This window comes from Triticum aestivum, chromosome 3B, assembly GCF_018294505.1.
Source record: "Triticum aestivum cultivar Chinese Spring chromosome 3B, IWGSC CS RefSeq v2.1, whole genome shotgun sequence".
NCBI lineage: Eukaryota > Viridiplantae > Streptophyta > Magnoliopsida > Poales > Poaceae > Triticum > Triticum aestivum.
In genome coordinates this window covers 575,325,055-575,339,225 of record NC_057801.1, presented here as the reverse complement: position 1 = coordinate 575,339,225, position 14,171 = coordinate 575,325,055, and the positions used below count along the sequence as shown (strand labels likewise).

The window sequence follows — 14,171 nt, the reverse complement described above, 5'->3', positions numbered from 1 at the left end:
GAAGGTGCTCATAGGGGTAGGGTGTGCATGTGTATATTCATAAGGATGAGTGTATACGCGTATGTATGAGCACTTGCCGGCACAAGTGAGTGATGGCTTTGTTAACTTTAAAACTCCACAACTTTTATTTCCAGGGGCTATCCTCCTTTTCAAAAAAAAAATCCCACCAAAAGCAAGAGAAAATAGTAACAGTATTTGCACTTGCATTTCCTCTTGGTTAAGCACTACCAATTCAAATGAACACCTAATCTTCTGGTAAGGAACACACAGTAGCAACATGACCAAGCGACCATCCAGAATCCACAAGAGAAAATAAAACGACGACCAACGCCCCACTCCAGCCCAACACAAAACTGTTCAGACGGAGCATTCAATATAACCCAAGTAGTAAGAAAGGAAATGTCCATTTTGTTGCTGTTGTTTTCTCCCTTCGTTTTACATAACCAGAAACTCCATTAAAGTTACCAGTCAAGGGTACATGTCCTGTGAACTACACAGCACAGGATCAAAAGGTACAACCCTCCACACACCCACACTCCCTGGAGTGCTCTGCAGAGGCTGAGGCGTTGGATGACGCCTCAAACAAGGCTCTTCTGGCTTCTCTCTGAACATCCCAGGCTTCCTGGCGTGGAGGATACACAGGATCCTGGTACAACAAAGTGGTCGCACAGAAGCACCGGCCTTGCATTGCAATATGCTCCGAGGCGTTGCAACTCACACGGTTGTGTGCGCGAGGTATTCGCCATGGTTGTAACTGAGGCGCCGGAGCGAGGCAGAGTGCAAGGAGCGGACCAAGACGGCGCTGGGAATGCCAATGGCCTCGCACCCTTCAGGAGAGGACTCTGAAGGAGCCTTTGACTGGCTGCCGCTCGCGCCTATGGAGGTGAAGGCGGCATTTAAGCCCATGGAGGAGGGCTCTGTCCCAATTCTGGAAGAACAAAAGCGATCCCTTTTTAGCACGTGGAAAGACTTGAACAGGTGGTGCCAGGGAAGATCGTACTTACGTTAAATCAAAACGATCCGTGTCTGAGCTCATCGCAGCACAAATGCCGGAGGCAACCCACGGTGGGATAACCACATCCTTTATTTCCATGCTGTAACACATGTTGCCTGGCGGAGGAGCGAACGCTGATCCAGGTTCTTCATCTAAACCAGTAGAGGCCAGGCCAGTATCGGCTTTCCTCATCTCCCTGCATATGACCTGCAAAAGCATGTATTCACGATATCAGAATTTCAAGTCACGCAATTACACATAGATATAGCCCATATAAAATCCTATCGCGGAAACAATAGAGTCTACAGAAATGAAATGACCTCTGGAATATGGAGGCAACCATTTTGAAATGGCGCCGGTGAATATAACACTGGGACGTCTGTGGCGGATAATGAATTCAGAAAGGACCTGGAAAATCACAAAATTAGATTATACAATATAAAATTCTGGCAGGTCAAAAGGAACAGAATAATTACTAGAGACTAAGCACCCTACTTGTAGTTCAACAAGACATCATATAAGCCATGAACGCTCTTATTGCCAGTAAACGAAAGGAGTGACTCTGTAGTGTTGTCCACCTCAGATAAAGCATCTATATGAAGTGTCTGCAAGTTCAAGAAAAATAAAGCTCGAACTGTCAGTAACTGCAGCCTGGCTAGCAAACAAGGGAAAGGTTGAAGAAGCAAACAGTACCTGGCCCAGATTGAGTGTTTGGATTTTTGAAAATTCCATCAGGTCATCGTCAGTAACCTGCTCCACTTCAGCATTGCAAAGAGGCATAGAAAAGCGAACACCCTGTGACAATACATTCACAAAGTCCTACAATCATAATCCTAATAGGAAAAAAATATTTTGAGCAAGTACGGAGCTCAAAAGAAACTAAGCTTGAATTATCTTAAGCAATTGGATGACTTAGAGACCAATGTACCAATATTATATCTCACTCCTATAATTAGGGTACCACATAAGGGTATATAATTGACATGAACTATCAAAGCAATGTTACTTCCAGCAAAATGGCCAATCAGAAGAAACAATTATTACACCCTCCATTCCACAATGTAGTGCCTATAATTTATCAATATCTATAATACCAAACATATACAATATGAAAATATGTCTCATGATGTATCTAATGATATGTATTTTGTATTCTAAATGTTAATATTTTTCCCTACAAAGTTGGTCAAAGTTTGCAAAGCTTGACTTTTGGAAAAAAAATCTATATGCGCTCCATTGTGGAACATAGGGAGTACATCACAAAATACAATGTTTTATTCCAATGTAGAACCACTAAAACACCATACGTTCTCAAAAGTTATAAAAAAGATACACAAGGAGTAGTCTCGGTAACCAACAAGCGTATCTACTTGATTAAAGTGTCACACAAATCGCAAGCAAGTTCATACTGAAAATAATGATTGATCAATGACGGAAATATGCCATAGTAACTTGCAGGCATATATGGATTTATTTTAATGTGGAAATTAAACCAAAGTAGAGAAAGAAACAGAATGGAGAGCTTACATGTTTTCGCAGTAGTGACCGTATGCCACGTGTAGATTGTGACAAGTAGGCATTACAGGACTGCTTCTCCAAACAATTTCCACGGATGAATAGAGCAACAAATTGTGCTGTATAAACTAGATAACAAAACCAGTGTTCAGTACGGTGATGGAGACTAACCATAGATAAAGTAATAAGTTCCTAAAAAATAGATAAAGTAATAGTCTAGAACCTAAATTAAATATTCCAGGGCAAATGAAGGCAACCTTGAGCAAAATGTGGCATTACATGCTCAAAGTTCTCATTCATATTTTAATAACAAAGTTTAAGGCAGGAAGAAATTCATATTGTAATACTGGGCAATGCATCTTCCACTAGATAGAAATGTTCACTGTTTAACATAGATAAATCATATTTTGCATCAGCTGTCATGAGCTAATGCATTTCTTAGCAAAGATATACCATTTTGTGCATGTACAATGAGGACATCATGGACAATAAAATAGTTAGATTTTTCATATAATCATTGAGGTTTGAGGAGTAAGATACCATAAAAGATGTTCAATTGATTCTTGCGGAGCATGTAGTAAAGATTCTGAAACGAGTCTTCCCAGTCCTGATACCTCTTGAGAAGGAACTCATTTTCTACATGCCAGAAGGGGGAAATGTAAGGACTTACATCCACGGGAATTACAGGGATGTTTATTCTTTAAATACAGGAATAATTCAAGTCCAGTGATTACCTCCTCGTGCATTTGATGAGAGCATAGCAGATATGATGGAAGCAGGTAACAGGGACTGTGGATATACCCATGATTGCAGTGCCCTTGAGAACAAGAATTCCTTCCCAGGCCTTGCGCATCGTGAATTTTGAGACCCACCACGATAACTCTGAGTGATGGGCCCAGCAATACTCAAATTGTGACACCTGTTAAACGGAAGAGTTCTTAGCAGGAGTATTTGACACTTGGGTCTTTGAGGCAGATGATCTAAACATAAGAATGACAATATAATTTCATTTTTAAGTAATTTTGAATTCTCTTTCCTAGTGTTCTACTAGACATATTTCCACTAGGAGCACAGGAAATTGAATAGTGTGCAAATTTTGAGGTTCTGTACAGCATCTTTTGAGGTGGGCACATAGCCATTTTCATATATAATTTTCCGAGTGCCAATTTAGGATATGTCAACGGTTCAACCAAGAGACAGATGAGGTTTCTTTGGGAAGAATGCACTTTCTACATGAAAATTGTTTGGAAGACAAGAAAGAGAGAAGCAAATGCACACCCACCACTTCACAGAAGATGATGAAACGAACTGCAGAGTAGTCTTTAAAGTGAGATCCAAAGGAGCTCTTTTTCCTGGAATTTTTATCTTAGAAGGGCACACTTCTGAAGACTTCAAAGGAAGATCACCAACTTGTACGTTAGGGGCATTGGAAGCTCCAGAAGCATCACGAGCTCCAAACCCTTTCATCACTTTTTCCTATCAGAAGGCACAAGAAAGATTAGCGCATGCAATAATATACTCCCTCCGTCCCAAAATAAGTGTCTTGAGCTTAGTACAAATTTGTACTAGAGCTAGTACAAAGTTGAGACACTTATTTTGGGACGGAGGGAGTATATGTAAAATACTGCAGTGCACTAGATAGATACTCCTTACCATATCAAATTTGTTCGAGGCAGGTTGCTTGTCATCACCGATGTGTAGGTCGGATACACTCCGTAGAGCATTTTCACTGTATTTCTCAGCTTTCCTGAAACTTGGTTTCGCTGCCTCCACAAGTGATGGAATAGAAGAGTCCAACTTAACAGAGTCACCGCTGAATTGTGATACAACAATGCACATAAGAGAATAAACATGGTATAATACAAGATGCAGCAACTTTAGTCAAATAATTACCGCAGGAATGAAGATGACACGGAATGTGAAGTAGTTACAGTATCAGCAAATTTGGGAACCTTCTCATTATTGAGTAAAGCATCCTGTTTACAATTTCAATAATATAAGATTTATATCAAAACTATGATACTGTAAAGAATTGCAGAGCAATGAGCATCATTAAACCCATCAAAATGAATAACGTCTCAGATGTCTAACCTTACAGTTTTCCTTTCCAACGTTTCTGGATTTTTTAACTGGGAACACCTCTGTAACACGAGTGTTGATATATTTGGGTATTTTTTGTTGCTCCATATTCCGAAGCCCATTGCTTGGCCTAAACCCACAAGATAGGTGTCAAACTTTTGATCAAGCACAATAAGAACATCAATATATAAATACAGCAGATTTACCTATCAAATGCTGCAGAAGCAAATAACTGATCATCAGCAATCTTTTCAGAAGTGCGTCTCTTATATTGTTCTCCCTGCAGAAATTAATCATTGGAATAAATTTCAATGCTTAGAACAGGGGCTAAAGTAGAGCGATATTTGCGACATTTGTGACATTCATGTATAATGTGGAGACATAACACGGCAGAGAAACATGCTACAGCAGGACATGCCTATGGTTCTCTACTTCTCCAGAACACATTCAACTGACAAACTGAAAATGTGGTTGATTTGCTGCACATTTGACTCTATACAATCAAGCAACAACATATCGCTTATTAGATTGCAATGTGGCCCTGCATTAAGAGCTTGTTTCGGGCTTATTTGGAGCTAATACTTGATTCACATGATTAGTAGTTTAGTACAGCTTCACAGGTCACAATGTATTTCACAGAGCGTTTAGTCCAATTAGCATTTGCAATGACAACAGAATAATCATGGATTGGGGATATAAATCAGGGGAACAAAAGCATTACCCGCAGCTCCGAGGGAGTCTTCCTCTTCATCCTCAGGACCCCTGCCGGTCTCCCAATCAACGCGCCACCACTCACAGCAGATTCAATAGCAGCCTGCGCCATTGCAGCATCCAAATACTCTTAACTCTGCATCCCTCACTCTGCCTTGCCCACCCTACCTTTCACTCCTTCAGCCTACAATCCAAGAATGACAAATACATAGATATTGTGATTATTTTCCACATATCAAAACTTATAATAAAGTAGGCATAGACATCGTAAACCCAATCAAAAGGCAACATATTTGTAGCATTTTTACAAACAGGCGCAGAGGGGCTGGATCTGATTGTCAAGACACAGAAACAGTCTCCCAAAATTAACTCTCCACCCCAGATTAATATTTATAGCACAGAAGAGGTGGTCGATGGCACATCCTCGTGTCCAGATGTCCAGTACTAAGGGTGCATTTGGTTCGAGGGCAAGGAGGGAAGGGTTGGGGATATCCTTCTTTATTGGGTGAGTGGTTGGAGGGATGAGAGGTGGTTAGGATGTGTTATAGCGCTGCTAGAAGGAGGGCGCGAGAGGGCCGGCCAGGGGCCTTTTTGCCCACGGCCGGGCAAGAGGGAAGGGATTTCCTTCTTAATTCTTGCTTGATTAGATTGATACATCTCCTCTCTTTATATAGAGAGGTTTACTTGACTCCCAAGCAAGGCTTACTTGACCCCTAAGCAAGCAACCCTTATCTCTAATTAACCCTAAGACTAATGGGCCCATTAGGCCCATTACGTACTCTAACAGGATGACCCAGATTTTTGTTTGCTTGGAAGCATGAGAGGTGAATAGGTTGTTTTGTTATGATGACCTCTTTGCCGTGAGGTGGTGAGATTACTCCTGATAATTATCTGTTATATGTTTCCATTTCTTATATTAAGCATCATCTACTCCTGACAATTATATGTTACCTGAAGCCTGAAGTTATGATAATTCATAACCTCATTTTGGTATCATACTAATAATCATATGTTCAAGCAATTTTATTCAACTTCCGATTGGCATTATTCAATCTGTATTAGTGATTTGTTTGCTAAGAGAAATTACTCAATTGGTACTTACGATTAATCTACCTCCCATATGTATAATCCTAATATTGGTTATATCTCACATTTTAAACAGATGGTTAAACATGGTTAATCATGCACACTGGTCAGTGATTAATCAGGCATCATTTTGTAGGTAAATTTTCCTTGTTTTACATAAACTCGTCAGTGCTTAATCAGGCATCATTTTGTAGGTAAATTTTCCTTGTTTTACATAAACTCGTCAGGACAACATTGACCGTAGGATATAACTGGAGGTGGTTCTCTTATTCTCTAATCTTACACAAGACAAAAAGCAGTACTCTTTTACTCTGTAAAATTTACACTTATCCAAAGATATACAAAGTGCACATGAATGACCAGAGCGCGAAGACGCTGTGCATCTCCCAGCTGCTGGAACTGAGAAGATCAATTTAGCACGACACATTGGGTTCCGTCGGCGCAGGCCCTAGCATCTCCTAGCAGCTAGCTAACAGCACAGCACATTCGGCCGCGCCTGCTGTTTATCGCGGCAGCAGATCTGAGAGAAGGAGGCGGATCGAGGAGAGCTCCGGGGCGCCAGGGAGCAGATCAACGAGAGTGCGTGGAAGGCAGGAAGAGAGAGAGAGAGAGAGAGAGAGAGACTGGTGGGGAGGGGGGGGGAGAGCAGGCTGGGTCTTCGACCGCTGCCGCTCGCCGTTCACCGGACACAGTCGCCCGCCCTAGATCAACGCGCCGTGGCCCGATCCACGCACCGCCACCGCCGGGCGAGACAATCGCCGCCGCGGCAAGCCCAGAGAGGGGCGAGGGGGTGCTGTAGGGCGATGGATAGGAGAGGTTTCCCCGCCGGCGGGGACGAGACGGCTCGGATGAAGGGGGTGTGGTGCTGGGGTCGTCGGGGATTGGGGGCGGGGGAGGGGATGTGTCGACGGGTCCTCACCTGAAGCCGGAGGTCGCCGCGGAAGGGTCCTCCGTCCGCTCGCTCGCTCCCTGGCAGAGGTCTGGGTGGGTGGCGGCGCGGCGAGGCGGGGGGGCGGTGAGGGATTTGAGACGGCGGAGCGCAGGAACCGAAGTGGGAGCGGGCGGCGGTGGCGCGGAGAGGAGGGGAATTCCCCACCACAGGTGATAGAGAGAGCGGCCAAGCGTTTCGGGGGAATTTCGAAATTTCGCTCCCCCAGCCCGCGCTCCCAGTCCCACGCGCCCTGCACGTTTCTTTCTTCTTTTGTGGGTGGGCGACGGGTGGCGTCGTAAAATTTCGGCTCGCCCGGGACCGGGAGGGCGGGAACGGGGCTGCTTCCCTCCGCGCCAAACGGGGAGGAATCGGTTCATGATGGCGATTTTCGTCGGTTCCCTCGTCTCTCGCACCCATGTTTTTTGAGAAGTGCAGCAGAGCTAGCATCAAGCAAATGATGAGGCATATACTAGAGCTTTTTTTAAGAAGATGCGTATATTAGAGCTAGCATCAAGCAAACCAACAAGACATCGTGCAAATTCTCTCGCAGACCTTACGATTATCCCGTTGATATAGTCGAATGAAGAAGCGTCCGGAGAGGTCGACGTACCTGATTCAAAAATCAGCATGTCGTGCAGCAGTCCGTCGAGCAGAAATGCACTGGTCGATATCTTTATCGCGGCTCCCTTGCAGTTTCACACGACGAAAAAAAAAGAAAATAGATATTGCTGCACAAAAAAAAAGTGAAAAGGGATGAAAATGACATGTTCTCGCAAAAAAATGACATGTGTGTTAGGAAAAAAAGTCTAATAACAACCATCTTAAGAGGGACAATTACATGGTTATACGAGCCATATTACATGGCCATTGGCACAGGAAAAGTTTGTTAAGAGCATCTACAGCCACAGATGGTAAATCCGGCCCCTCAAACGCCCGCGGACACGCTCGGCCGCGAGCAGTGACCGGGCACACCTCAAATTTCATTTGTTGCATCCGGACATCTCATACTCGATTCTTATATCCATACAAAGACATGCAAAAAGAAGTAGAATCTACGTACTACGTCGATCCTAGCTACTCCTCGTCAGAGATCACGACGATCTTCGTGCCCGGCTCCGGCAGCATGGGCGGCAGTTGCAGCTCCCGCCGAAGGAACGGCCGGTTGGCCTCCACATAGGCCTCATCCCGGATGGACTCCGGGATGGCTTGCTGCTCGGCCATCTCGTCGGACTGGGCGACGTCGAACTCTACCTCCATCTGCTCCATGTTGAAGGTCGGCACCTGCTGGACCGGCTTCTCCACCTCCTCCACCTCCATCGGAGCCATCTCCTCCTCCTCCTCTTCCCCCGGCTACTCCTCCTCCTCCTCCTTTGGCTTCCGCGAGTCCGTAGGCAGCCCGGCAGCGATGCGGACAGCACATGTGCCTTCCCTCGCCCGAGTCTGCTGTTGGATCTCATAACGGCGCTCCAGCGTCAGCATGGCATAGTACGTGAACTTGCTCCGGACCATGGTGGATCGGAGCGTTGGCAGAGCGCCGGAGCGGGAGAGGGAGGAGGTGGATGGGCTCGGACTGGCGGCGCGAAGAGGGGGAAGAGGGATGGGTTAGGGTTACGGGACGCCGGTCGGCTTAAATAGCCGAATTTCGACTTGGGCGGCGAGCCGGAGCGGCGCCACGTGGCGTTCACACCGCGGTGACGGACGCGGCGTCCGTCTGACCGTCGGGTTTCCGGACATTTCTGTGTGGGGCCATGCCGTTAGACCGACGTGGCGGGCGTGCCCGGGAGATCCCGGGCGCCCTCATAGCCGCCCCATATTTGGGCTGGATATGAGGGGTGTCGACCAGCCCGGACGTTTGAGAGGCCAGTCTGGGTAAAAAAAACATGATCGGGCAGTGATACGTCTCCTTCGTATCTACTTTTACAAGCTCTTTTGCCCGTGTTTTGGACTCTAACTTGCATTATTTGAATGGAACTGACCCGGATTGATGTTGTTTTCAGCAGAATTGTCATGGTGTTATTTTTGTGCAGAATAAAAAGTTTTCGGAATGACCTGAAATTTCACGGAGCTTATTTTTGGAATTAATAAAAAATATTGGCGAAAGAATCAAGTGAAGGAGGCCCACATCCTGGCCACAAGGGTGGGGGACGCGCCCACCCCCTGGGGCGCGCCACCCGACCTTGTGGGCCCCCTGGACCTCCACCGACCTCAACTCCAACTCCATATATTCACGTTCAGGGAGAAAAAAATCGGAGAGAAGGATTCATCGCGTTTTACGATATGGAGCCACCGCCAAGCCCTGTTCTTCCTCAGGAGGGCAGATCTGGAGTCCGTTCGGGGCTCCGGAGAGGGGAATCCGTCGCCATCGTCATCATCAACCATCCTCCATCACCAATTTCATGATGCTCACCGCTGTGCGTGAGTAATCCCATCGCAGGCTTGTTGGACGGTGATGGGTTGGATGATATTTACTATGTAATCGAGTTAGTTTTGTTAGAGTTTGATCCCTAGTATCTACTATGTTCTAAGATTGATGTTGCTATGACTTTGCTATGCCTAATGCTTGTCACAAGGGCCCGAGTGTCATGATTTCAGATCTAAACCTATTATGTTTTCATGAATATATTTGAGTTATTGATCCGATATTGCAAGTTATAGTCACCTACTACGTGTTATGATCCGGCAACCCCGGAGTGACAATAGTCGGGACCACTCCCGGTGATGATTGTAGTTTGAGGAGTTCATCTATTCACTAAGTGCTAATGCTTTGGTCTGGTGCTCTATTAAAATAAGGCTTTAATATCCCTTAGTTTCCATTAGGACCCCGCTGTCACGGGAGGGTAAGACAAAAGATGTCATGCAAGTTCTTTTCCATAAGCACGTATGACTATATTCGGAATACATGCCTACATTATATTGATGAACTGGAGCTAGTTCTGTGTCACCATATGTTGTAACTGTTACATGATGAATACCATCCGACATAATTATCCATCATTAATCCATTGCCTACGAGCTTTTCACATATTGATCTTTGCTTCGTTACTTTTCTATTGCCATTGTTACGATTGCTACAAAACTGCTACTGTTATTTTTGCCACCGTTACCGCTACTTCCATACTACTTTGCTACTAAATACTTTGATGCAGATATTAAGTCTTTCAGATGTGGTTGAATTGACAACTTAGCTGCTAATACTTGAGAATATTCTTTGGCTCCCCTTGTGTCAAATCAATAAATTTGGGTTGAATACTCTACCCTCGAAAACTGTTGCGATCCCCTATACTTGTGGGTTATCAAGACCTTTTTCCGGCGCCGTCACCGGGGAGCATAGCTCTATTCTCTGAGTCACTTGGGATTTATATCCGTTGATCACTATGAGGAATTCGAAAGATCCAAAAACCAAGATGTATCCCTCTACTACGAGGGGAGATGAGGAACTGCCATCTAGCTCCGCACTAGATTCACCTTTTGTCTTGAGTAAGTTTGCGACACCACCACTTGTTAGTAATCTTAATATGTCGCAAGTAATTGATGATGCTACTTCTGCTATGAATGATGCTTATGCTGAAACTACTTCTATGCTTGATAATATTGTGGCACTAGGTGAATTTCTTGATGAACAACTTGCTAGGGTAAGAGAGAATGAAATTACTGAAACTGATGATATTAGTGAAGATGGTGATTATGATTCTCCCCCTGGATATGAATTTTCTGTTGTTCCTAAGGGTTATGTTATGGATGAAGAAACTGCTAGAGACTTCGTTGCTTGCAATGATAGAGATGATCTTAAGAAATTGTTAGCTAAGCTGAAAGAAAAATCCTTGAATGCTATAGTGAAATATGATCCCGCTTTTGCTACTTCACCAATTTTTGTTACTGATAAGGATTATGAATTCTCTGTTGATCCTAAGTTAATTACTTTGGTTGAATCCGATCCTTTTCATGGTTATGAATCTGAAACTGTTGTGGCACATCTTACTAAATTGAATGATATAGCCACCTTATTTACTCATGAGGAAAAAATCGCTACTACTATATTCTTAAGTTGTTTCCTTTCTCATTAAAGGGTTATGCTAAGATATGCTTTAATTCTCTTGCTCCTAGTTGTGTGCGTAGTCCCCAGGATATGATTTACTATTTCTCTGCAAAATATTTCCCTTCTCGTAAGAAACAAGCTGCCTTAAGGGAAATATTTAACTTTGTGCAAATTGAAGAAGAGAGTCTCCCACAAGCTTGGGGGAGGCTTCTCCAATTACTTAATGCTTTGCCTGATCATCCTTTCAAGAAAAATGAAATACTTGATATCTTTTATAATGGACTAATCGATGCGTCTAGAGACCACCTGGATAGTTGTGCTGGTTGTGTTTTCAGGGAAAGAACTGTTGAGCAAGCTGAATTGCTATTGAATAATATATTGAGTAATGATAATGATTGGACACTTCCTGAACCAACTCTAAAGCCAACTCCGAAGAAAAGGGGTATTCTATTTCTCGGTCCTGAAGATATGCAAGAGGCAAAGAAATCTATGAAAGAAAAATGTATTAAAGCTGAAGATGTTAAGAATCTACTGCCTATTAAAGAAATACATGGTCTTGATAACCCGACACAGGTAGTAGAGGTAAACTCTCTCGGTAGATTTGATGAAGGTGACATTCCTCATAGTAAGTGAGGGAGTCCTGGATTAGGGGGTGTCCGGATGGCCGGACTATGACCTTTGACCGGATTCCCGGACTATGAAGATACAAGATTGAAGACTTCGTCCCGTGTCCGGATAGGGACTTTCCTTGGCGTGGAAGGCAAGCTTGGCGATACGATATGAAGATCTCCTCCCATTTTAACCGACTTTGTGTAACCCTAGCTCTCTCCGGTGTCTATATAAACTGGAGAGGTTTAGTCCGTAGGACGAAGAACAATCATACCATAGGCTAGCTTCTAGGGTTTAGCCTCTCTGATCTCGTGGTGGATCAACTCTTGTAACACCCATACCTTCAATATCAATCAAGCAGGAGTAGGGTTTTACCTCCACCGAGAGGGCCCGGACCTGGGTAAAAACATCGCGTCCCCAGTCTCCTGTTACCATCCGCCTAGACGCACAGTTCGGGACCCCCTACCCGAGATCCGCCGGTTTTGACACGATATTGGTGCTTTCATTGAGAGTTCCTCTGTGTCGTCACCGTCAGGAAGGATGCCGCACCCCGTCTTTAAAAACGGCGCTGTCGCTAAAGGAGCTTTGGCTGTCGGTCAAACTCTTCGGCTAGGCAGGTTCTTGATGACCGCCTGTTCAGTCGCCGCGCCGACGATGACCTCCCAGGCCATCGAAAGCAATCTCCACATCAGCTCGGAACTCGTCGAGCAATTAGATCCGACGGAGCTCTCTTCCTTGAATGAGCTCTTGGATCGCATTGCCGCCCTGGGAGTCGCTACAGATTACGGCCAGATCGGGCTTAAACCCGACCAGAGAGAGATCGACTCTCCCCAGGTCACCCACCATGTTGAAGTGGTGGAAGAACAATGCGGCGCATCTTCGCCCATCTCTAAGGACCAGATGTGTCCAGATTCCCGACCCCTCCAAGCCGGATACCCGCGGAGGAGAGGATGTTGCCCAAGTCCTGAACCTAAAGTCAGGCAGCAGGCCTGATTCATTGAATAATGTCCAAGAAAGCAAACCTCCGAATTTGGAAACCTCTTGGCCCCTGAATCTTTTATCGGGCAGGGATCCGGATTTAAATCCACCCGCCCACCCAACTATAAGGGATTTATCCCAAATACGGCAAGCGCCCGGGGAAACAGTACACCACTACTGGGCCAGATTCCTCCTGGTTATGAACAGGATAAAGGACTGCCGTGAGGAAGAAGCAGTTTCATTCTTCCGCAACAACTGCACGGACATCGGAATCCTCAATGCCATAAGTCGCCGTGAAATTATACGCTTCGCCAACTTGACATCCATAGTACGAAAGTACTGTGCGACAGAAAGCGTTCGGAAAACCGAAAATAAATTCTGGGACAATCCGGTCCTGAATTCAACACGAGTTCGAAACAAAAGGGCGCATTATCGCCAGGCACCTGAGCCAAACATCAAAAAACAAAAACCCTCTACAGGGTATGGGACCGTACTGGAGGGATGGCTCAATGGACCTTGTAAAATCCATAGTTCAGGGGAAGTCACACCAACTCACAGCCTTAGAGCATGTTGGATACTCCGGCAGGTGGCCAGAAGTGGCAAGGAGCTTCTAACTCCAGAATCCGAAGAACACCACCCTAGAAACGCCAGTACGGTGTCGACAGTCTTCGAGACCTTCGCATCAAACAACGCGAGGAAACGAACCCTCCGCAACCTTGCCGAAGTCTACCAAGTAGCAACAATAAACCCATGGAGTGACACGGCTATTACTTTTAATGCCAGTGACGAACCTAAATTCCGGACAGCCCGAGCACCAGCCGCACTGGTCCTCAGTCCGATAGTGGACGGCTTCCGACTTACAAAGGTACTCATGGACAGCGGTAGTGGACTTAACCTCATCTACGAGGAAACCCTGCGAAAAATGGAAATAGACTGGAGTCGCATTGAGCGAAGCAACACAACCTTCAGAGGAATAATACCAAGCCGGGAAGCGTGCTGTTCAGGAAAAATCACACTGGATGTGGTGTTCGGCACGTCGGATAATTACAGATCCGAGGAGGTCACATTTCAAGTGGCCCCGTTCAGCAGCGGATACCACACTCTGCTAGGGCGAGAAGCATTTGCAATTTTCCAAGCCATACCCCATTATGGGTACATGAAGCTCAAAATGCCCGGACCCAACGGAATCATCACTCTTGCAAGTGATCCGGACACAGCGCTCCGCACCGAAA

General features: G+C 45.2%; 1 protein-coding gene across 1 annotated transcript; it reads right to left on the bottom strand.

Moving 5' to 3' along the window:
- Window positions 1-354: 354 nt before the first annotated feature.
- Window positions 355-7,571, bottom strand: LOC123071009 (uncharacterized). Its single transcript, XM_044494464.1, has 15 exons — window positions 7,305-7,571; window positions 5,310-5,483; window positions 4,795-4,868; window positions 4,601-4,718; window positions 4,403-4,485; window positions 4,163-4,322; window positions 3,792-3,985; window positions 3,244-3,428; window positions 3,050-3,145; window positions 2,522-2,637; window positions 1,688-1,789; window positions 1,490-1,599; window positions 1,315-1,402; window positions 1,005-1,201; window positions 355-928 (listed from the first exon to the last, which is right to left on the bottom strand). The coding sequence occupies exons 2-15, from the start codon at window positions 5,409-5,411 to the stop codon at window positions 715-717; spliced, it is 1,839 nt and encodes a 612-aa protein (XP_044350399.1). The 5' UTR covers window positions 5,412-5,483; window positions 7,305-7,571; the 3' UTR covers window positions 355-714.
- Between the last annotated feature and the right edge of the window lie 6,600 nt (window positions 7,572-14,171).

Excerpts from the sequence above, each read along its gene's own strand:
- LOC123071009 (XM_044494464.1), bottom strand. The coding sequence starts at position 5,411 with ATGGCGCAGGCTGCTATTGAATCTGCTGTGAGTGGTGGCGCGTTGATT. Across the intron at positions 4,323-4,402 it reads GTGTCATCTTCATTCCTGCG|CGGTGACTCTGTTAAGTTGG; the intron begins GTAATTATTTGA and ends ATCACAATTCAG. Across the intron at positions 1,403-1,489 it reads GATGTCTTGTTGAACTACAA|GTCCTTTCTGAATTCATTAT; the intron begins GTAGGGTGCTTA and ends GTGATTTTCCAG.